This window comes from Podarcis bocagei (assembly GCF_964188305.1).
Source record: "Podarcis bocagei genome assembly, chromosome: 9".
In the NCBI taxonomy this organism is placed as follows: Eukaryota; Metazoa; Chordata; class Lepidosauria; order Squamata; family Lacertidae; genus Podarcis; species Podarcis bocagei.
The window spans coordinates 76737483-76762199 of NC_138134.1; the positions used below are offsets into that span (position 1 = coordinate 76737483).

At 46.2% G+C, this 24717-nt stretch overlaps 1 protein-coding gene across 1 annotated transcript in view; it reads right to left on the bottom strand.

The window, feature by feature from the left end:
* The window catches only part of LOC308594463 (uncharacterized protein), a gene marked incomplete at its 3' end in the record, with an annotated part of 50494 nt that extends 39357 nt beyond the window's left edge, over positions 1-11137 (bottom strand). Inside the window, exons 1-2 of the mRNA XM_081207528.1 lie at positions 10914-11137; positions 563-697 (exon numbers count right to left, since the gene is read on the bottom strand). Of these exons, the coding sequence (XP_081063654.1) occupies positions 563-697; positions 10914-10949 (171 nt within the window). The 5' untranslated portion in view covers positions 10950-11137. The remainder of the gene's footprint in view (positions 1-562; positions 698-10913) is intronic.
* Positions 11138-24717: the final 13580 nt, after the last annotated feature.

Genomic DNA, 24717 nt, shown 5'->3' on the forward strand with positions numbered 1-24717 from the left:
GCGTCCAGCTTCCAGGTCATGTGGCCAGCATGACTAAGCTGCTTTGGCGAACCAGAGCAGCGCACGGAAACGCCATTTACCTTCCCGCCGGAGCGGTACCTATTTATCAACTTGCACTTTGACGTGCTTTCGAACTGCTAGGTTGGCAGGAGCAGGAACCAAGCAATGGGAGCTCACTCTGTTGCAGGGATTCGAACCGCCGACCTTCCGATCGGCAAGTCCTAGGCTCTGTGGTTTAACCCACAGCGCCACCTGTGTCCCTTATGCATCAAAATACTGTATATGAAAGAAAAGATTTGAGGACTCCTTACTTCACGTGGCCCAGTTCTCTGCCTGTATCTGGAGTTCTGTTAGGACCTTTGTTTCCCCCCCCCCCCCAGTCCTTTTGGTTAGTTTAGAGAGCCAGTGTCTCCACCCCTCAGCCAAGAAGAACACTGGGTGACCTTGGGGTACTCACTGTCACCCAGCCTAACTTATTCCACAGGGATATGGTGATAACATGCACTACTGTGTGAATATTCTAACTGGATGGAAAAAAATATGGAAAAGATTGCAAAATTACCTGATTAGCAGTAGATCTATGTCTGATTGCTTCTCCCAAGGAGATACCACTGACATATGAAAGCTGAGTCCCACTGCTGCTTTGGCTTAACAGCTCTTCTTTCGGACCTTGACGTGGTGGCGTTGTTGCAATAGGCTGAAACAAACAGATCTTTTTAATAATGATGGCTGGAGAAACTGGTATTTTGTCCTATTTTGTCCTGCAGCACCAATTAGTTTACAGATATTCAGCAATATTTTATATTGCTTGCTTAAGTCAGTGAGGCAAGAGCTGAATACTACGTTGGAACAATGAGTTAAACAGCAAAATCCAATTATCTGAATAGTCGCAGGAGCACCCAAAACATTTCTCAGTATCCAAAACTTAGTAAAATAATACTGCATGGCTATCTGTCATGGATGCTTTAGCTGAGATTCCTGCATTGCAGGGGGTTGGACTAGATGACCCTTGGATCCCTTTCAACTCTATGATTCTATTCATCCACATATTATAAAAAAATGCATTTTCCAGGCACGAAGAAACAATGGATGTTTAACACACATATTATTGAAGAGACTGCCTTGTGAAAAGTTCCTGTTCTTCTCTGGCTTCTTAATCTCCTCATGCCTCAGAAAGGTTAGGATCAGTCCAATACATTTATCTTATACAAAATGCTTATTAACAGTATAGAAATTTACTTATGCATGCAACTACAGCTGCAAGAATGTTACTTGCCTAAAAATGGAAAGAAGTGGTAGGCCCAATGAGAGAAGAATAGATACAAAAACTTATGGACTATGCAGAAATGGAAAAACTTACCGGAAGAATAAGAAATCAAGATAACAAACTTTTTATAAAAGAATGGAAATGGTTTATTGAATATTTACAGATAAATTCTAAACAGATAAAAACATTGGCAGGATCTCTTTCTCTGTCCATCTACCCACCTGTATCCGAAAACTCATTTTCTTTCTGCCCCCCCCCCTTGTTATCAGATGTTACAATTTCCCCTTTACCTTTGTGCCTACAAGCTGATGTAGTTTGGTAATTAAGCCAGCAAGCTTTTATTTTAAGAGTGAGGGTGTTGTTGTTGTAAAAAAGGAAAAGAAAAAACGTTAATGGTCTGACATATCCTGTGCACTAGACAAGGCCCTCACTCCACCTTCCCACCTTAATTCCAGTTTATTGAAGGAATTGAATAGGATGCATACACCACTCCTGGGCAAATCAAAAGTGGTGTGTGATGAAGCACGAACAATGAAGGCAATTAGTACTGGGTAAAACGCAAACCGGTATTGATTTTAGTTATGTTAAGCAGAGGTAATTATGTGGGTGTTCTGAATGATAATCAAACAAGATGAGTAAAGCAGACATTGCCTTCAAAGGGGTCCACAGAGAGCAGATGGAGACTAAAACAGAAGAAGAGTAAATCCACAAGGGAGGGGGCCACATTTCTTTGGTTTCTTCCTAGTAGGGAGAAGAACCAAATGTAATAGCTGTATTCTGAACTGAGCCTGGACATTGTGATCGTACCACACCTCTGCTTTATGAATGCACTTGGCTCCATCGTTCTGCCCAGACATTGAGGTCCAGCGTCGAGGGCCTTCTGGCGGTTCCCTCCCTGCAAGATGTAAGGTTACAGGGAACCAGGCAGAGGGCCTTCTTGGTAGTGGCACCTGCCTGTGGAACGCCCTCCTACCGGATGTCAAAGAGAAAAATAACTACCAAACTTTTAGAAGACATCTGAAGGCAGCCCTGTTTAGGGAAGCTTTTAATGTTTAATAGGGTATTGTATTACTAAAATAAGCCGCCCAGAGTGGCTGGGGAAACCCAGCCAGATGGGCAGGGTATAAATAATAAATTGTTGTTGTTGTTGTTGTTGTTGTTGTTGTTGTTGTTGTTGTTGTTGTTGTTGTTGTTGTTGTTATTCCTGTTCGGTTCTAGGCTAAATTCAAATTGCTGGTTTCAATCCTTCACGCCCTTTTCTTGTTTGGGACCAGGGAACCTGAAAGATTCCTTGCCTCTGTACCTATCTGTCCATACTAAAACACCTCTGGCCTGCGGGCCAACGTAGGCCTGTCATGGAAACCAAGCAAACTAGCACCTGTCTGTCTACCAGCTATTACCAGACAACCGAGCTGTGATGGCAAAGAGTTCTTCTGGTAACATGGCAGCACCACAAAAAGGAAAAGAGTTCAAGAAACGGCGACAACAATGGTGAAACGGGAGGGATGGAGGCCATGACAGACAGTTAGGAAAGGACTGCTACCTGTTTAAAAAACGGGACATCCAGTTTCTATGAAAGGATCTGCTAACTGTGATTGGAGGGGTCCTTTGCAATATTTGCTCCTCACACAGCCTGCTTTGCCTCCTACGTCTTTGCACCAGCATCCCATCATATCCTTGAGCACCATATGCCAAATTGATTGATGTAACCTGCAAAGCCTATAAAAGAGATCTGGCAACCAGATAGAAGGGAGATCCTTCTGAATTCCAAAACAGGAGACTAGGCTTCCCTTCGCCAGCATCTAATGCTGAGTATTTTATAGTCATACCTAGGGATAAATACGCTTCAGGTTGAGCGCTTTCAGGTTGCGCTCCGCAGCAACCTAGAAGTAACGGAGCGCGTTACTTCCGGGTTTCGCCGCTCACGCATGCGCAGACGGTCAAAATGACGTCACGCGCATGCGCAGAAGCGACAAAACGCGACCCGCGCACACAAGCTGTAGCATCTTACATTCTGTTCAGGATGCTAACGGGGCTCCGGAACAGATCCCGTTCACATCCCGAGGTACCACTGTATATAAATTTAACTCACCCAACAGGATCCACGGCATTTGGGGTTGGCGTGCCTTTACTTCAGAGCCAAGCAGTATATAGAGAATTCAGGACTTACCGTAGCTGTAACCGTCCTTGTCAGGAGAATGAATGGGGCCTGGGGCACCCAAGAGCAGTGATATATTTCAAATATCTCAGCACAGGAATGAAGACCCAGCAAGCACCAGCACGGCAAGGCCTCCCCCCACCCCCCAACTGCCAGGTGGGGGAAGCCATGCCACGTCTAAGCCTCAGCTATACTGCTGTCATAAAGACTGAGACCTTTGTGAGATTTGGTTGTCTGCCTCACCCTGACAACTTTCACAAATCATCACATCATGTTATATCCTGATACAGACTGAGGGGAAGCCTCCATGCCGAAGCAAATACACAAACGTTGCTAGTTGATCCCAAAGAGCCTCCTACTCATTCAGGCTTCTTTCCTCCTTTTATTACTAGAAGTCACTTATTAATTGCCTTCTACACACATAAGATAGTTAGAAGCGCTTAAAAACACAAATACAACAAATACATTTAGAACAGAGCTACAGTAAAACCCTGGGGAGCAATATATACACAAGGCATATGCTACCATCATGAATGAAGATATTATAATTCAAATCTGTATGGTTACACACTGCAAGCACACAGATTAAGTATTAACAATAATTCTTTGGAGGTGTCTGAAGGAATGGATGCCAGTAATGAACACCAAATAGAATATTTCATATCTCAAAAGAAAGTTAATTAACTAGAGCCTCAAAAACTGCCACATTAGTAACTGGAAGAAGTTGACAGCAACAATACATTCATATGACTAGTTGCCAAAGAAAGCGTGGAGGGATGAGGAAATGAAAGAGCAATGTAGAAGGAATACAAATATCCAAGAAGTTGCACCATTGGGTGCAGAAACTCTAAAAAAAATATTTGCTTTGGTAGCAGCCAGAAAAACAAACAGGAACAAATAGACTTATAACTTCAAATTAATGAAACTGGAATAATCCCTCTCCAGGGATGTGCATGTAATTAAGCTAAGGGACGAAAACCTTGTCAGATTTTGAAAGTGCAAGAATTAGTTCTCTTCAGTAAAATACATATTTTTTTGGGGGGAGACACTGACAGCTATGAACTATGCTCATTTCATCACAGCTGTATCAATCAATGCGCAAGGCAGAAAAACTCTCGAGTACCTGCTGTATTTAAGAAAACTAAAAGAACAACCAATGATTTCAGGCTAGGCAAATAACAGATAACCAGGCTAGAGTCTACTGTAAACAGTGAAGATGGTGTGAAACCATCAACCTAAACTGGAATTAATGTTAAGACGCATGTACTGTATGTTGTCCCTAGAGAAATGCATCATTCAGGCAGTAAACACAGAGCTGAGAGAAAATAAATAAGGAACCTAGGAAGCTGTCTCATACAGATCAAGCCAGTAGTCCATCTACCTCAGTATTCTTGACACCAACTATCAGCGTCTCTCCAAGGTTTCGGGAAAGAAGCCTGCACAGTCCTACCTGAAGAGATTCCTGGGACCTTTTGCATGTAACAGCTTAGCGTTAGAAGCAGAAATCGTTATACAGGAGACAACCAAGAGGAGGATGAGAAATTCTCAATAGTTTTATAGCCACAAACATTCAGAAAATTCCATGCCATGAATAAAGGAAGGAAATATGCATGCTAGGGAAAGAAAATGTGCCTGTTGGCTTGTTCACTCCCCTTGTTCTTTTTGAAGACTTTGGGTAAGCATGTACCAGTTTAGCAGACAAGGAGTGGACAGTAGGGCTGGGCAATAGTTCATCCAAACCTGGTTTGAAGTGCATATCACGATACAGTGGTACCTCGGGTTACATATGCTTCAGGTTACATACGCTTCAGGTTACAGACTCCGCTAACCCAGAAATAGTGCTTCAGGTTAAGAACTTTGCTTCAGGATGAGAACAGAAATCGTGCTCCGGTGGTGCAGGGGCAGCAGGAGGCCCCATCAGCTGAAGTGGTGCTTCAGGTTAAGAACAGTTTCAGGTTAAGTACGGACCTCCGGAACGAATTAAGTACTTAACCCGAGGTACCACTGTATTGGTTTCATGTTTGACCTGGCAATATTGTGAACCATGGTGTGTGTGCGTGTTATGCCAAAATCACAACGCAGGAAAACCGCGAAGCCAGCTCATGCCTCTACATAAAGGTAAAGGTACCCCCTGACTGTTAGGTCCAGTCGCGGAAGGCTCTGGGGTTGAACACTCATCTCGCTGTATAGGCTGAGGGAGCCGGCGTTTGTCCACAGACAGCTTCCGGGTCATGTGGCCAGCATGACTAAGCCACTTCTGACAAACCAGAGCAGCACACGGAAACACTGTTTACCTTCCCGCCAGAGCGGTACCTATTTATCTACTTGCACTTGACGTGCTTTTGAACTGAAAGGTGGGCAGGAACTGGGACCGAACAACGGGAGCTCACCCTGTCGTGGGGATTCAAACTGCCAACCTTGCAATCGGAAAGCCCTAGGCTCTCTGGTTTAGACCACAGCGCCACCTGCGTCCCTATGCCTCTACGTAGTTCCACCCTTATTACAGACATTGTGATATATCGGTATATCACAATGTTTAGCTGGTGTTATACAGTATTGCAATGCTGGAAACCAGACATTGCCCAGCCCTAGAGAACAGCCCAAAACTAAATTTCAGAGGGGGAAATGGTTTTGATGGTCTAAACGTGACATCATACACAACCAAAAGCAGGTTTTAACACCGCAGCTACCTGCGAACTTTTATGCATGGAGATTCAGAAGAACCAACAATTCTACAGAGGGTTTGAAACAACACTAAACTTTAGCTAATTGTAACTGCAAGCAAAAGCTTCTGGATTCCTGCAGGGTGTCTAGCCTTGCTCCCATTACAATAAACAACAGTTTATAATGAGGTCTGAATGCAGCCAATGCTATACAACCAGCAGAGATTATCATGTGTGGCACAATCCACCTGTCCCCTCAGAATTAGCTAACTCCTAATTGGAGTGGAAACAGTCAGCAAAGGACGCGTACCGTGCAGTGAGCACCTCCACTGATCAGTTCCTGACTGGGATATTTTGACAGGTCACAAAACCTTGTTGCCAAGAAAAATAAAGTATTCGCTCTAGCTGCTTAACCAAAGGAGTTGTGCAGCATGCCAGGAATTATTCAGGTTTCCCAGAACTCAGTACTTGCATTGTCTGCCGCACAGGAGTTGAAGGGAGGGTTGTACCAGCACAGCAGAACACAGTGTTAGAAACAGATATATAAGCTAATCGCCAAATGGCACAATGGAATGTTTAAGCACCTTGGCATTATCTTTATTAATTTCATTTCTATAGCGCTTTATATTTTAAAGGAAAAAATATCCAAAAATCTCATTTCAAGCAGGTAAAATGGTGGGCATCGCTCCTGCCTGTCTTGCCAACCATTTTATTAGCTGAGAATAAAAAAGTTATTTCAGCCTGGTGAAGTCTTCTATATAGCATTAAAGCTTACATACTATTTCAGCAACACTCACAGGTCAACCCTGCTTATTTAACAGGATCTAGACAGAGGCAAGTCGAAGGAAGACAGACACATCCTGAGTTTAATTTCATGTGAAGCCCTGCCTTGCTCCACAGCTAACTCCTTCTAGTCTCTCTCAGAAGTACAAAACTAATGACACACCCTAGAGAGTAGAGACGGGTTGGGAACAAATATAAATCACACTATTTAATTGTTTAAAACTATGAATTAACTGCAAGAGATGCAGTTTTAAAGGGTCTTGATTTGGATCACAGGTAGGAAGTAACCCACCCCAGGTACAAATAGCAGGAATTTGTATTATTTCAATTTGAAGGATGGAGCACTCATCCCTAGGTTCACTAGAGTCCGAATTGATTTTCTGTGCTTGAAAACTGGCAGTGAATATCAAGCCTCTCTTAGGCTCTGATAATTACATGTTATGCTTAATAAAAAAAAAAAATCAAGAACGGCTGCGAACATCGACAGCTGAAGATACTAATTTACACCCCAAACATAAACATGTCTAATTGGACTTCAGTAGGGACTTGCTTCAGAACAAACATGCTCAAACCAGGATGCCTGTAGAAGCAATGTTTTCGCACAAGCATGAGTAAGTTAGGTGACAACCATCCACATCTACCCCACAAACATATGGGGCAAAAGGCTGCATCCACTCTACCCTCCCACTAGAATGCCACTAAAAGTACTATATGCCACAAGAGAGCTCACACATCCATAATACTAGTTCACGATGGTTCTCCATGGTTTAGAAGAGGGTTCCCAAACTTGGGTCTCCAGATGTACCTGGACTACAACTCCCATGATCCCCAGCTGGAAGGAGCAGTGGCCGGGGATGATGGGGATTGTAGTTCAAAAACAGCTGGAGACCCAAGTTTGGGAAACCCTGGTTTAGAAGATCCTCCTAGCCTAGACAAATACATATCTTTACTTCCAAAAATTAAAGTCACAGGCATCCACAAAGCAGTGGCAAACAGATCTGAAAACTTTACACCATCACCACGGTTCCAGATGATACTTCACACCTCCTTCCTCCTAGCATAAAGACAAACCAAGGAGTGGCCAACTTAGCATTACACCCAAACCAGCAACTTATGGTTGGTTGGTTGGTTGGTTGGTTGGTTTCTAAAAAGCTACAAGTACAATTCTAAGCCAGCTACTCCATGGTTAGCTCCCTGCTGGGAACTCCACTTCCGAATGTGGCCAGTGTAAAATAAAACTAATCTTCACATTATTTTTTGAAAAACACACAGGCATATATGCAGGTCTGAAAATTCACAGCATAATAAAAATAGTACATAGCATATTTTTTAACAAGGAAAGTATCTGTTCAGCAAGACCTCAAAAGAAGGTCACAGTTAGCATACCTTGCTTTTGAAAAAGGGCAAGTGATTCCCTTCATACATTTCTGCTCTCCTCTCCATTATAAAATGCCCTGGGAATTTTCACTGGAGAACAATTATAGTAAATAATAAAATAAACTTCACTCAAGCACACTGTAAGCAGTTTACTTGCAAATCCCACATCCCCTGCTAAACTCCTAGTGTCTTTCCTTCAATTATGAAAGCAACAATGCTAATTCGGATTACTGCAATGGGCTGTATGTGGGGCTACCCTTGAGGATGGTCGGCAGGCTGCTGTTGGTGCAGAAATCAAAACCCAGGATGCCTGAAGGCAGCTTAACTCCTTGCATTGTCGCCAATCTGCTGCGAGGCCAGTTATGAGATTTTGGCAAGAAGATATAAGGCCCTATGCAGCTCAGGACTACATTACTTCAGAGACCAACTTATCCTTCATATATGGTCACTAAATTCCGCAGGACAGATTCTCCCGTAAGTCCCTAAAATATCAGAAGCCTGCAGCATCTCTAAGCAGGGCCTTCAGTTTGGCTGCCCCTGTTCTGTTAAGCCACTTCTGACATCAGGAGGAGGTGGGGTTGCGGGCTCACGCTCCCAACACGCGCACGTAGGCTGGTTTCCAGCCCCGCGCGATCCAGGGAATCCTCGGGCCACGCGGCCCAGGGATCTCCCTCTTTAGTCTGCGCAGCTGTTGTGGTTTCCCACCCGCCCGCCTTTTAAGGTTTCCCTTCTGACCTTGCTATGGACTTTGGTTGGTCGCCGTTAAGGGGCCTAGTAGGAATTTTTTCCACTTGGCAAATTGGCACTGGCCATTTGGTTTTTTACCTACCTCGTAGCAAATCGTCACAACTCCTTGGTTTTGGCGGTTAGGCATTGGTAGGGGTATTGTTATGTAGACGTGTTGGGGGGGGAGCGCCATCACCTCCCCAAATATTGAAGGGTAGTCCAGTAAAGGATTCCGGGGGGCGTTGCCTCGTCCGAAGCCTATGGAGGCCAGGGCCTAAAGCGCGCCCCCAATCGGTCACCCCGGGGGAGTTCCTAGTTGATGTGCATCAACAGGGCTCCCCCTGCTGGTGTTAACCCTTCCCGGTTTTCAAGCAAACAGGCTGAAGCAGAATAGTCTGATAGGACCAATGCCTAAGCCAATACCGCTCTTACCTGTAACCAATAAAGTTGTGGCCAATTTTAGCCCATTAACCTTAAATAATTGTGTCCTGTCTCTTTACTGGAAGAACCTACTCTTAATGATTAAATACAAATCCCAAGATTAATTTATCACTGATATAAGATAATTTTGGTATGACTGGATGTTACAAGCGGAAAGGCTTATTAAAGCTAAACTTAACTTTTAACAAATCTAACAAAGGGCATGCAAATGCACTGTATTAATGAGAACTCCTACACTGAATGCCAGGTGAAGGAAATGTGCCATATCTAAAGTCACAATCCTGTGCAACAAAGACAGCAGCCAACCCACTGTAGGTATTAGACAGTTTGCAAAAAAGGTTATAAACCCAAGATAAAACGTACCATCCTTATAAACCAGAGCTTTCCAAACTGTGTGTCGTGACACCTGAGTGTGTCAGCTGCAACGGTTAGCTGTGTCAAGCGAAAGCTCTCATAAGGAAAATAAGGAAAATAAAAAATTCCTTCCAGTAGCACCTTAAAGACCAACTAAGTTAGTTCTTGGTATGAGCTTTCGTGTGCATGCACACGAAAGCTCATACCAAGAACTAACTTAGTTGGTCTTTAAGGTGCTACTGGAAGGAATTTTTTATTTTGACTATGGCAGACCAACACGGCTACCTATCTGTAACTCTCATAATGAGTTAGCTAAACCTCCAGTTTGCTAGTAAAACTGAATTACTGTGTCGCGAAATGATGCGTGTCTAAAAAGTGTGTTACCAACATGAAAAGTTCAGAAAGCTCTGATATAAACCAAGAGAGGTAGAGATTTGCAGGGAGTGGGGTGCGGACAAGGTCCTCTCTGCTCCACACTGTGGACTAGCACCATGGGAAACACATTGGGGGTGTCCTGCAAGTTCAAATTGTGCGCAGACACACACTCATCATTTATAACTTTTTGTTTTAATATAGGGGGATAGGATTTCCCTTTTTGATGCATTTCCACACACGCAAGCACAAAAAAACCCCCACAGTATTATGAATGGGAGGGGGGCGGTGAAGTGCCCTTAAAAGAAGCCCCCCAACTGAAACCCCTCACCCCCTAATTAAAGCCCTACCATCACCCCCCATTAAAGCCCCCATTAAAGCTCCCTCACCCACATCATCATAATAATATTTGTACCCTGCCCATCTGACTGGGTTTCCCCAGCCACATTAAAGCCCACACCCCAATTAAATCCCCTCACCCCCAATTAAATCCCCTCACCCCCAATTAAAGCCCCCCACCCCAATTAAGCCCCCACCCCTCCAATTAAATCCCCTCACCCCCAAGTAAAGCCCCCACCCCTCCAATTAAATCCCCTCACCCCAATTAATCACCCACCGCAATTAAGCCCCCACGCCTCCAATTAAAGCCCCCCACCCCTCCAATTAAAGCCCCTCACCCCCAATTAAAGCCCCCACCCCTCCAATTAAAGCCCCTCACCCCCAATTAAAGCCCCCCAACTAAAGCCCCCCTAACCCTAACCCTTATACTCACGGGAACTTGGCCCTCCTCCTTCTCAGGCCCCTCCATGGCTGTGGGGAGTTGAAGGGAGTCGGGGGCGCTAGTAACGGCAACAGTGGGGGGGGGGGTTGGCTCAAAGCTCCGCCCCTTTCAGCGCCCCCCGCCCTCTTTTCTTCCTCCCGCTCCCCAGCGAGCCACCCGAGTCGAGGAGAAGCGCGCGTGCGCATGCGCCCGCGGGGCCGCTCTCTTCCCGCTCGCTCGTTGTTAGGGACTCGCTCTAAGGAGGGCGGGAGGGGGCGGGGGCGGGGCTTCCTCCCGCCCGACGCCGGCGCGAGCGAAGGAGGGAGCCGTTGGAGAGAAAGCGAAGGTGCGCGCGCAAGCGACGGGGCGGGCAAAAAGGCTGAACGTCCTTCCTAGGTCCAGGAGCCAATGGGCTGGACGGCTCCGAGCGTGCCTCGCTGCCATTGGGCGAGGGGCTTCGCGAAAGAGGGCGGAGACTCCAGCTGCGTGGCCGTGCGCGCTCTCAGGCGGGAAAGTGAGGGGGGGCGAGGAGACTCTGAAAGACCCGGATGAGAACATTCCCTACTAGCCAGCTGACTGCCTCTGAACATGGAGGCTCTACTCCGCCCTTACAGTTCATAATCCTGGATAACATTTTTTCCTCCTCCATGAATTTCTCAATAGTCCTAGATTTGGAGGGCGCCCCAGAGGTCATCTAGCCCATCTGCCAGGAATGACAAGATGGATTAAAAAATTTAAAAAAATGTTTTAAATAGTTACATGCAGAATCCATCAGGCGAAAGGCTGGGCTGGATGAATCCCAAGCCGGAATAAAGATTGCCAGAAGAGACATCAACAACCTCAGATATGCAGATGACACAACCTTGATGGCAGAAAGTGAGGAGGAATTAAAGAACCTCTAAATGAGGGTGAAAGAGGAGAGCGCAAAATATGGTCTGAAGCTCAACATCAAAAAAACGAAGATCATGGCCACTGGGCCCATCACCTCCTGGCAAATAGAAGGGGAAGAAAAGGAGGCAGTGAGAGATTTGACTTTCTTGGGCTCCATGATCACTGCAGATGGTGACAGCAGTCACGAAATTAAAAGACGCCTGCTTCTTGGGAGAAGGGCAATGACAAACCTAGACAGCATATTAAAAAGCAGAGACATCACCTTGCCAACAAAGGTCCGTAAAGTTAAAGCTATGGTTTCCCAGTAGTGATGTATGGAAGTGAGAGCTAGACCATAAAGAAGGCTGATGGCCAAAGAATTGATTCTTTTGAATTATGGTGCTGGAGGAGACTCTTGAGAGTCCCATGGTCTGCAAGAAGATCAAACCTCTCTATTCTGAAGGAAATCAGCCCTGAGTGCTCACTTGAAGGACAGATCCTGAAGCTGAGGCTCCAAGACTTTGGCCACCTCATGAGAAGAGAAGGGGATGGCAGAGGACGAGATGGTGGGACAGTGTTCTCGAAGCTACCAGCATGAGTTTGACCAAACTGCTGGAGGCAGTGGAAGACAGAAGTGCCTGGTGTGCTCTGGTCCATGGGGTCACAAAGAGTCGGACACGACTGAACAACAAGCAGATGTTGGCTGGCTGTCCGTCATGGATGCTTTAGCTGAGATTCTTGCAATGCAGGAGGTTGGGATATGAAATATACAGTGGTACCTCAGGTTAAGTACTTAATTCGTTCCGGAGATCCGTTCTTAACCTGAAACTGTTCTTAACCTGAAGCACTACTTTAGCTAATGGGGCCTCCTCCTGCTGCTGCACTGCCGGAGCCCGATTTCTGTTCTCATCCTGAAGCAGAGTTCTTAACCTGAAGCACTATTTCTGGGTTAGCAGAGTGTGTAACCTGTAGCGTATGTAACCTGAAGCGTATGTAACCCAAGGTACCACTGTACTCCAAGTCGAATGTGAATTTCATGCTCTTTATTCAGCTCGTAGTAGCAATGAATGAAACTTTCCCCAAAACATCTAGCTATATATACATTATTTACACAATGGGCCCCGCATGATTGGCTAATTCCGGGCTGCAACTGTAGGCCAATCAGGTTTCGGATTCACTTCCTCTAGGAGCCTGATTGGCTGCTCCTGCAGGCCAATCAGGTTGCTGATTCACTTCCACCTGGAGATGGATTGGGTGGCTCGTGCGGACCAATCAGACTGCTGCATTCTGGATTCTATTGTTCTAGGATTCAGCTCAGTACATAACAGGCTAATAAAAATAATAAATTTTATTTATACCCCGCCCTCCCCAGCCAAGACCAGGCTCAGGGCGGCTAACACGAAATATAAAAACAATTGATTGAAATACAGCTTAAAAATCAAGAATAAATTACAACATTAAAACATTAAAATGCAGCCTCATTTCAGTGGAAACTCAATCAAAAACTTTTTTGGGGATAAAAATGTCAAGTCTTCACCAACGCGTAAGAACAGTGACCCATTCCCGACAGAAGTAACTGGCAATAACCTTTGCTAGCCTTGCCATGTTTCTGTATCCACAATTGTGATTAAGTGTTCAATAAACTGAACCAAATCCGCTGGTCAACCTGAACTAAGCAGCTTTTAAAAAAATGTCACTCTAACCCTTTTGTCTGCAGAGAAGCAAGCAAAAACGAAGTGGATGCAATTCAGTAAGGAAGCAGACCTGCTCTTGCCTCCCAGTGTTCTGGCAAACTAATGCACAGACCCTGCTCTGATTGACAAGCAAGACAAGCAATGGTGTTTGACAGCCTTTGCTCCCATTGCATACACTTGCCTTTAAACAAGAAGGGTCAGGTGTAGGATGTCTGAAAGAAAGACCAGACCCTGCCTTTTATGCTCAACTTGATTATTGTTATATTATTTTCCAGTTGGCTGCATTGATTTTCCAGCAGCAGGGAGCTCTGGGTTTGTTTGTTTTTCCTCGAGAACAAATTGGTGGCTTTCATTTGTCTGCCTTGAGAATAGCTTAGGCATGGTTTTTTCCAAAACATCTATGCAATTGAAATGCGTATATTAATTCAACGAAGGCATGAATAATTAAAATAGCTCATTACCCAGCACTGAGGCTGAACCACAAAAAAATCAAAGCAGACAAGACGTTAAAATCCGGAAAGTCAAAGCCTTTCTCCGGCCACAGTGGTTGCGGATTTCCAAAGACTCTGCAGCGCAGTGACAAAAATAAATGTGTCTCCTTCTACAGATATTTTCATACTGCACCTTCCATTCAGACTAGATCCTCCGGTCATTAGACAATAAAGCACTATTAAAAATAATAGCTAAACAGCAAAATCGAGAGCAATAGGGTAAAAATAAACAGCAGCAGGCAGAGAAAATAATAGGATGTAAGAGCAGTGAGCCGTAAAGCACACATTTAGATACGTTGATTCAGGAAATGTACTTTTGAATTAGGTCATTTTAACCAGTTTAGTGAGCCGGTGTCTCATTCACCCAAATCAGGGGTAGTTAACCTTTGGCCTGTGGCCAATCTTGTCCTGCTAGGGGGTCAAATTTGACCAACGAGGCCAATTTTTAAATGCCACACCTCCAGCCAATCAGCTGACGCAAAGCTGTCAACTTACAGATTTGAAAATAAGGGACCAGCAGCCTCGAAAATAGGGGATCAGCAGCCAAAATAAGGGATTTTAGTCAACCAGCAGCCAAACGAAGCCTCAGGTGGTGGTTCCCATAGTGCAGCAACCCGGCAAAGGGCATGCAGCAAGGAAAACCACCGTCACCTCTCCGCTGGGAAGTGCTGAGCAAAGGCGAGTCCCCAGGCAACGTGGCCCATTTGATAGGCACAAGGCATGCAAGCTCCACCCCCCAGTCGTTCTTAGACTCCTTATTGGGTGAGCAATGCAGCCAAGCAACACAGTTGGAGCCTCCCTCCTCCCTGGCCGGCAGGGAGGGAGGGAGAGGAGCTGCTTCCTTTGAAACCCGGGAAATTTAAGGGGCATCATCAATAAAGGACAGCAGTGGGACATGGCGCTGGCATAAGGGACTGTCCCACCAAATAAGGGACGCTTGACAGCTATGAGCTGATGTCACTTCAATGGCAAGGGGAGTGATGCCTGTCACCTGATTGGCAGGGGGCTGAGAGTGATTCTGCATGCGCTGCACATGTCAGTTCCCCTGTGTGCAAAAGGGCTTTTAAACAGCCCCGTGCTGTGCTTTGAAGTCCCAACAGTCAGGGGTTTCAAAGTGCCTTGCCGCCTGACACCGCTATATACTGTAGGTGGGTCCCATTTGCCCTAATTTTCCAGCCTCCACTGTTATTGCGCTGCCACTAACATAATGGTCCAGGAGGAAAATTGGTAGGTAACTTTGTTATGTACTGAAGTTCTCACCCTGGGCCAGCAGGGGGATACTGTAGATAGTTTTCACTCAGGTCCACACATGCAAATAAGGAATTGAAAGTGACGTTCAGTGATTGGATAGTTACAGAAAGTTGTTACTGTTGCTTTGTAGTGGAGCTCTATATAAGCAGGTTGGCTGAACCCTTCAGCCCAGTTCTGTTCTGGCCTGTGAATAAACAAGAGCTGTATGAAGAATTGCTGTGTCGTTTGATATGTTCACCCACAACTTAACAAACTTAGCCAGTGTGAAATACTGTGCCCATTGGGCAGCACACCCCAACATCTCTTGAGACAGACGGATGCCACAACAATTCCCTCTGGGAGAAACTAAGCCATGTTTATTGAAGGCTTATTGCTGATGGTTTGCGTAAAGGTGCTTTCAGGCAGGTGTTTTTTGTGGGATTGGTGCCCATTACGCATACAGGTTTTTCACAATGTTATTTGCCTCAAAAAACCAACCTTTATTTCCCCACCTCCTTAAACCAGATTTACCGTTGCAGTGGAAATCCAATACTGGGGGGCGGGGGGGGGGCACCCCTGTTAGTAACAGTTGTTTACAGTAGAGCCTCAGTCTGAAGGCACGCTGGTATTTTCTTAGCAGTTTATAAAGGTTTTATATTTGTTTTCCACTTCAAACCCTTAACACAAAGCAGTATAAAACAAAGTACAGTGGTACCTCAGGTTAAGTACTTAATTCATTACAGAGTTCCGTACTTAACCTGAAACTGTTCTTAACCTGAAGCACCACTTTAGCTAATGGGACCTCCAGCTGTTGCCGCGCCGCCGGAGCACGATTTCTGTTCTCACCCTGAAGCAAAGTTCTTAACCTGAAGCACTATTTCTGGGTTAGCGGAGTCTGTAACCTGAAGCGTATGTAACCTGAAGCGTATGTAACCTGAGGTACCACTGTAGTGATACATGAAAGTAGGCAGTGTGATGTAGTGGTTAGACTAGAGCAGGCACGCCCAAACTTGGCCCTTCAGATGTTTTGGGACTACAATTCCCATCATCCCTGACCACTGGTCCTGTTAGCTAGGGATGCTGGGAGTTGTAGTCCCAAAAGCATCTGGAGGGTCGAGTTTGGGGGTGCCTGGACTAGAGCGTTGGCTTAGGTCCTGAGAGAAGAGGGTTCGAATCCCCACTTGGCCATGAAGCTCATTGGGTGCAACCTTGGTCCACGTCATCTGTCTAACCTACCTCACAGGGTTGTTGTTGGAGATGAAATGAGGAAGGGGGAGAAAACCGTGCGAGGAATAAATAAATAAATCATAGCAAAACTAGATAGAAGACCTTCTCATGTAAAGATATGGGAGGGTCCAGTGGCGTAGCGTGGGGGGTGCAGGGGGGGCCGGCCGCACCGGGCGCAAAATCTGGGGGTTAGGGGGCGCAAATCCACGGGTTAGGGGGCGCGAATTACTTGCCTTGCCCCGGGTGCTGACAACCCACGCTACGCCACTGGGAGGGTCACTCACAACCAAAAGCTCAGACTTTTTTAAAGTTCGGTTTAAATCACTGGAAATGCAGGCGCCTGCCCGGTAAACAGGCCTGTGTGAGAACACAGCCGCGGATCAGATAAATAAATCCGGAGCAGGCTGCAGTCTGGCTTTGTAAATGTGAAACATATCGGAGAACCCTGTGGCTTTCGGAGGGTGGGGAGCGGCTGGAATTGACAATGCAAGCGTGAAGGCATTTGGGCACTGGTGCAGTGCTCCTACCTGAAAGGCTTTCCTCCATCCAGTGCTGATATAATTCCTCCACTCGCCTGTTATGCAAGCTTTGGTTGCTCCCGGCAGGATGTTGGCAACAGCCTATTTTAAATCTTCCCACATGACAACGTCTCTAATGCTCCAGAAAGATGGGGAGGGGGAGAGAATATGATCTGTTCGGATTCGGCGCTGATGATGCACTTACAAAGAGCTTCTGGATTTGATTCAAATGGGCTTGATGGAGGTTCTTTGAGGAAAACACATACCGCCACTTATGGATTTTCCTGCTGGGGCCTCGGATTTTGCCTCTCCACCAGCCCCCTCCCCTCCCTGGAAACAAAATTGGTCTTTTAAAAGGCAGCATTTTGCAGCAGCAAAACTCTCCGCTGGCTAGTCCATTGTTACAAAACCGGCTGCTTTAAGCCTGCCACTCAGAGTGGAACAGGTTGTACTCTGTGGGGTGGGCTAGTTTAAAAATAAAAAAGAGAATTGTGCATTTAACGAAGAAGACAAGGCTGCTCTGACACTGAGGACGCGGGAAAAGAAGGAGAGACCGGAAGCCATTCCGGCTGCAAAAATCATGTTGAAGGAGTGCATTTGTTGAAAGGGGATTTCTCTTATCTGGGAACTTAGCCTCTCCTTTCCCCTTAAAATATTGCCATGTTGTTGTTGTTTAGTCATTTAGTCGTGTCCGATGCTTCGTGACCCCCTGGACCAGAGCACACCAGGCACTCCTGTTTTCCACTGCTTCCTGCAGTTTGGTCAAACTCATGTTGGTAGCTTCGAGAACACTGTCCCACCATCTCGTCCTCTGTCGTCCCCTTCTCCTTGTGCCCTCCATCTTTCCCAACATCAGAGTCTTCTCTTCTCATGAGGTGGCCAAAGTCTTGGAGCCTCAGCTTCAGGATCCGTCCTTCCAGTGAGCACTCAGGGCTGATTTCCTTAAGAATGGATAGGTTTGATCTTCTTGCAGTCCATGGGACTCTCAAGAGTCTCCTCCAGCACCATAATTCAAAAGCATCCATTCTTCGGTGATCAGCCTTCTTTATGGTCCAGCTCTCACTTCCGTACATCACTACTGGGAAAACCATATCTTTAACTATACGGACCTTTCCTGGCAAGGTGATGTCTCTGCTTTTTAAGATGCTGTCTAGATGCTTTTTAAGATGTATAATCATACCTTCCAACATTTCTCTACAATTATTCTATGACTAACGGGAAGACGTATAAACACCCTGCCTGCACATCAGGATAAGTGCTCATCGTCATAAACAAATCGGAACCAATGCTTAATAAAGGCCAGATACAGTCTCACCTCCCAATGGGCTTTGTAATAGCAAATGGGGGGTGAAGACTGAATAAACAGGAAAAAAACCTGCATTTCTTTCTTCCTTCCTTCCTTTGCTAAAGGTATTTCCAGGATATCTTTCAGCTAGGGCAGCCAAGGTGGCTTACAAGTGATGAAGCCCAATATAGGAAGTCAAGGATCTGATCTCAACAATATTATGTAGAAACTACTCATCTGTAGCTGTTAGTTAGATCGCTAGAGCACAGATTTGTTTTCTTGGCTATTGGCCAATGGCTATTAACCACATTAGTCATGCAATTAAATTCTGCATCTCTTGTGTTCTGTTTTGTTCCTGTTATGAAATGGACATCTTTTCAAAATATTTTTGGCTATCACTATTTTCCTGAAAGGTGTGGGTGGCTGGGGATTGAGTACTCATGAAGCACCAGACATTTGCAGAATGAATTGGCCATTTTTAATTAACCGATCCATACTATATTCCTTAATAATGCTGGGGCTGTGGTGGGGAGAGGAATACAGTCTAGAGGGGAAGAGGAAACAGGCAGATCAGAAAATGGTGTAAAAGCAGCAGATATTCACAGCATCTGTAAACACCACTGCCAAAACCCACCGGGCAGGCTTCGGCTGATGACGACCCCCGTGTTTTATTTTAAAGCATTTCTAAACTGCTTAATATTTCCCTCCCATCAGATGTCAAGAAGATAAACAACTACCTGACTTTTAGAAGACATCTGAAGGCAGCCCTGTTTAGGGAAGCTTTTAATGTCTGATGTTTTATTGTATTTTCCATATTTTGTTGGAAGCCACCCAGAGTGGCTGGGGAAACCCAGCCAGATGGGCGGGGTATAAATAATAAATTATTATTAAATTATTATTATTATTTGTGATGAATTTAGCACATCCACCTTCTTCTTCAAAAAAAAAACTGCCAACATTTTCAGCATTTTCAGATCCAGCAAGATGACAGGTCTTAGCTGTTTAATTTTTCAGGTGTGTATGTGTGTGCATGTGTGGTGTTTTTTATTATTTTCCCACCGCTCCCGAAAAAAGATGAATCATCATCTTGTAAGAATGAATGTGGCAGAAGTGGTGAGAAACCAATAATGAGGAAGGAGGACCAGGGTGGGAAAGACAGAACACTTGCTGATGCAAATTGTGTTCCAGACCTTGCCTAATGATCACCTGGAAGAACAATATGGATCCTTCTCTTCCTCCATCACCTTTGTTTCTGGCACATTATGCCACAAGCTCCTGTTTCCAGGGAAATGTTTTTGTGTGCTTTAAGCATCGCCAGAGTCTCCCCCCCCCCTTTTTTTTAAATCAAACCTGCTATTGAAAGAGAAATAAGTCTTCTGTTGTGTCAAGAATCCGGAGGGCTGCCTCTGTTTCCTGTCAGGGGGCTCTTGAAAACATCTTTGCATGAAATCTGCATCGGAAGAAAATCGGCCTATGCCCAGTATACCTGAAGGAGCGTTTCTGCCCCCATCGTTCTGCCCAGACACTGAGGTCCAGCTCCGAGGGCCTTCTGGCGGTTCCCTCCCTGCGAGAAGCCAAGTTACAGGGAACCAGGCAGAGGGCCTTCTCGGTAGTGGTACCCGCCCTATGGAACACCCTCCCATCAGATGTCAAGGAAATAAACAACTATCTGACTTTTAGAAGACATCTGAAGGCAGCCCTGTTTAGGGAAGCTTTTAATGTTTGATGTTTTATCGTGTTTTTTATATTCTGTTGGGAGCTGCCCAGAGTGGCTGGGGAAACCCAGCCAGATGGGCGGGGTATGAATTATTATTATTATTATCCTCCAGGGAAACTTGTTTTGAATTGGCAGTCCCTCCAAGTGCCCCTATTTTCAAGGGACAGTCCCCAATTCACAGAAACCATCCTCATTTCTGATTTTATCCTGGAATGTCCCACTTTCCTTTAGGTCACAGCAGTTCTCAACCTGTGGGTCCCCAGATGTTGTTGGACTACAACTCCCATCATCCCTGAGCTCTGGCCTTGCTAGCCAGGGGTGATGGGAGCTGTTGTTCAACAACATCTGGGGACCCATAGGTTGAGAAAGGCTTCCTTAGGACGTCCCTATTTTCATCGGAGAAATGTTGGAGGGGATGGAGTTATGCGACCCATGAGCCCAGGAGATAAGGAACTACACAACTTTTAGAAGACATCTGAAGGCAGCGAAGTTTTGATTGGGGCAACCCATTCAGATGGGTGGGATTTACAGTGCTCATCTGTTGAAAGAGAACCATCCAAGCCACTTCGGCAAGATGTTGTTGTTGTTTAGTCGTTTAGTCATGTCCAACTCTTCGTGACCCCCTGGACCAGGGCACGCCAGGCACTCCTGTCTTCCACTGCCTCCCACAGTTTGGTCAAACTCATGCTGGTAGCTTCAAGAACACTGTCCAACCATCTCGTCCTCTGCCATCCCCTTCTCCTTGTGCCCTCCATCTTTCCCAGCATCAGGGTCTTTTCCACGGAGTCTTCTCTTCTCGTGAGGTGGCCAAAGTATTGGAGCCTCAGCTTCACGATCTGTCCTTCCAGTGAGCACTCAGGGCTGATTTCCTTCAGAATGGAGAGGTTTGATCTTCTGGCAGTCCATGGGACTCTCAAGAGTCTCCTCCAGCACCATAATTCAAAAGCATCCATTCTTCGGCGATCAGTCTTCTTGATGGTCCAGCTCTCACTTCCATACATCACTACTGGGAAAACCATAGCTTTAACTATACGGACCTTTGTTGGCAAGGTGATGTCTCTGCTATACCCAAGGAATATGCCAGGAATGCTCAGGCCCCTGTGGGACTGAGCATTAGTCCTGCTAATACCAAATGTGGGTGATAAGTTAAAGTTACCAGATTTTTTTCAATGAATCTGGGGACATTCGGAATGTTGATGCTGCAGTGATGGCGGTGGCTGAGAGGCAGCTGCCGCCTTTACCTCAACCGCCATATTTCTCCTTCCTCCGAGGCTTCTATCTCCTTTCTCCATGAGCCTGGGCAGCCCCTGTGTTGTTGGTTCTTTTGTGGTGGTGGTGGGGAAGCGGTGTGCGGTGGGTCAGGCATGGAAGGCGAAGAAGGAGGGCTGAGAGCAGCAGTGAGGCTCGGGCAGCGCGATGCCTCCCTTCCCATTGGAGCTGCCCCAATCCCATTCCTACTCCTTCTCGCACGCAAGCTCTGATAGGCAGCGTGAAGCCTCCCTTCCCAGCTGAGAGATCCCTGCCCTGCTCCTGCTTGCACGCAAGTAGGAGTTGGGAGGCTGCTCCGATAGGCAGCATGAAGCCTCCCTTCACAGCTTAGTTGCTGGGATCAGGGAAGGTGGAGGCAGCCCGGAAGCTGTGTCTTAGAATCCCTGCACCACCATCGTATGAGGACTTCCAAGCAGCTCCTGAAGCCAGCCAGAGCCAACTGCTCCGGGCTGCTGAGAGTGCCGCCGCTGCATTTCCCGGGGACATCAGATGAAATCCGGGGACATTCCGGGGATAGAATTTGGATGGGGATTTATTTGCAAATCTGAGGACTGGCCCCGGGAAACGGGGACCTCTGGTAACCCTATGCTAAGTGCCAACAGAAAAGGAGTCGAGATGGGACCACTGGGACGCTTGGTGATATCATCAGATTGCCTCAGGGAACCTTATGATCTACAGAAGTACAAAAGAGGCATTGTGTTGTTGATTTTTGAAGTGGAAAAAATGAAAGAGGCCTTGCACCCCAATGGGGAGATATACGAAACAGACGGCTCCCTCCATCAGCTTTGCCAAAAGCTCAGAGGCATCAGGTACCTCCTGCCCCTGAGCTGTGCCAGCTGATCATTATAAGAATAATTGGTGCCCATGTTTTCCTCCCCTGTCCCTTTTACCTTTGTGTTGTGGAGGGTTAGATCGTAAGCCTGCGGGCAGCGACTGTCTTGTTTTAACTGAATGTATGTAAGGCACTGCAGGAGCTGTTTTGGCAGCAGAGCAGAGTCAAACATGCTCCAAATAAGTAATCAATCAATCAATCAATCAATCAATCTGGAAGCTACTAGATGAGCCTTGCAGGATCCCGAAGGAGAGCATGACTCATGGGCTGAAGCTCTGAAGGGGAGCGCTCAGCTTGTGCGATGAGGATACACACACTGCCAAATTTTGTTCCACCTGTCATCTTCCGCTGCCGGGCGTTGCCATGGCAACCATGCACCACCCGAACCGCTCATGCAGTTGATGCAGCATTCCAGTGAAACATGTATTAACCAGGCACCTGCACTCAAAAATGTGCTTGGGGTTCAGGCACCTGCCTGCAGGTTTTTTTAAAAAAACATTTTTGGACCCCTTAATTCCCCAACCCAGAGTCCTGCCCTCCCTGTCTGTTCCCTCTCTCCTTCCCTCCCAATACCACGCACTTCCTCCTGTCCGGTAGGGAGGAGATTTTCTGCAGTTCTGATGGATCTTTCACCGCACAGAAGTTGGAGTGTTTGTGAACATTCTGTTACTGCAGAACGTTTGAAACCTTTGCCAATCTGGTGCCCACCAGAAGTTTCAGACTCCCATGAGCCCCAGCCAGCATCTTATAGGACATGAGAAATAAGCCCCTGGAAATTCTGCCTGGGGCTGTCAAAGAATGCGGGAGAAGAACAAAAATGGGAACTGCTGAAAATATAGAGAAACCAATCGTTAAAGATTAACCATTGATAGAATTGAAACTATATGCATATTGATTAAAACCATGCAAATAATAAACCTTTACAATAAAAACAGCGTGGAACCAGCCCTTTCATTAAAAAGCAATCAGTTACCAAGAGCCTGTTGAAGCAAGGAAGTACAGTCATACTTCGGGTTGAATGTGCTTCAGGTTGAGCGCTTTCAGATTGCACTCCGTGGCAACCCAGAAGTAATGGAGCATGTTACTTCCGGGTTTTGCCTCTCTCACATGCGCAGAAGCTCAAAATGACATCATGTGCAGACTCGCCGTTGCGTCTTACGTTCTATTCAGGATGCGAACGGGGCTCCGGAACGGATCCTGTTCACATTCCGAGGTACCCATGTATTCACTTGTCAAAGAAGGACAACTAGGAGGGAGCCAGTTTGGCTTTTTCAGGGAGGGAGTGTTAGGATATTCCATTCCACCTTAAAAGGAACAGGCAGGATTGTTGTGTGTCCCATGCCTGTTTACAGTCCAGCACTGCTTGCTGGGAACTTCCGTTTTGTGTATGGCTTTTGCTTTAGCTGCTTGCTTGGACATGAAAGGGAGAAGTCATGTTTTTCCTTTGTCCTGAATAAACTGCTTGTAAATATGCTTTACATATGCCTCTATCTGCCATTCTGTTGCGAAGAGTTATTTACTCTGCTGAGTAGAGCGTGCTCCAGCTTCTGAAGCTGTGGATCGCTGTTTCATGCTGTGCCAAGGACCGGAGATCGCCCGGCTACCGGCTGGTGGGCTGGAGCCAGGTGGGGGCCTGCAAATTGCCCCCATTTCCTTCAACACATCTCAACAGGGAGTTCCAGAGTATGGGAGCAGGCTGGGTACAGTGTGCCAGCCTAGAAGACTTGGGTTCAAATCCACCCTTGGCCATGAAGCTCACTGGGCAGCCTTGGGTAGCTGTGAGGATAAAACAGGGAATCACTTGTATCACCTCAAGCTCCTTGGACGGAAGATGGAATATCTGATAGCAGCCCTATGTAGGGAAGTTTTCAATGTTTGATTTTTTTATATGTGTTGGAAGATGTCCAGAGTGACTGGAGCAACCCAGCCAGATGGGCAGGGTATTATTATTATTATTATTATTATTATTATTATTATTATTATTATTATCATCATCATCATCATCATCATCATCAACATCATCATTACATCACCAATCAATAAAAAAAAACCCTGCATCACAAAGGTAAACTTTAAATTTACTGCTACACCTCTGTTTGCCTCTGGCCCTGCCCACTACAGACATTCGGTTCCTGGAAGATGATCTGGATGAGATTGTGGTCACGGGACTGGAAAAGTCTCCCTGCCCTGTCCCAGGTGGTCTCACCTGGTACCATGGCTCTTCTGCCAATGTCTCCGAGTTGCAAGCAAGGGCTTCTTTTAAAAAACAAATCCCTTTGGGGAACAGGGAGGGGGGAAGGTGAGGAGGGGAAGTCAGAAATTCTTCTCTGGCTCAGGTTTCAACCTGAGGCAGAGAAGAATTCAAGTGCTTTACAAATCCTTCCCTCTTCGAACCCCAAATCCTCCTGGAAAATTATCCACGGGACTCCAAGGCTCCCTGCGGCAAACTGCTTTGGATGTTCCCTACGCTGGTCTGAATCCGCAGCAGGAGACAACTGTTTACACAGAGGATGTAAAGTGTCGAACAGCCAGAAGGGAGCCCTTGTCATCCATCTCTCTGTTTACTTCTGCCTTCTCGTTTGTTTCCCCCCTGAAAGTCACGATTGTGCCGGGGATGTGGAAAAGCTGCGACAGGACTTGTGCCAGGATGCTCCCGGCTGGCCACATGCCGGTTGCCATAGGA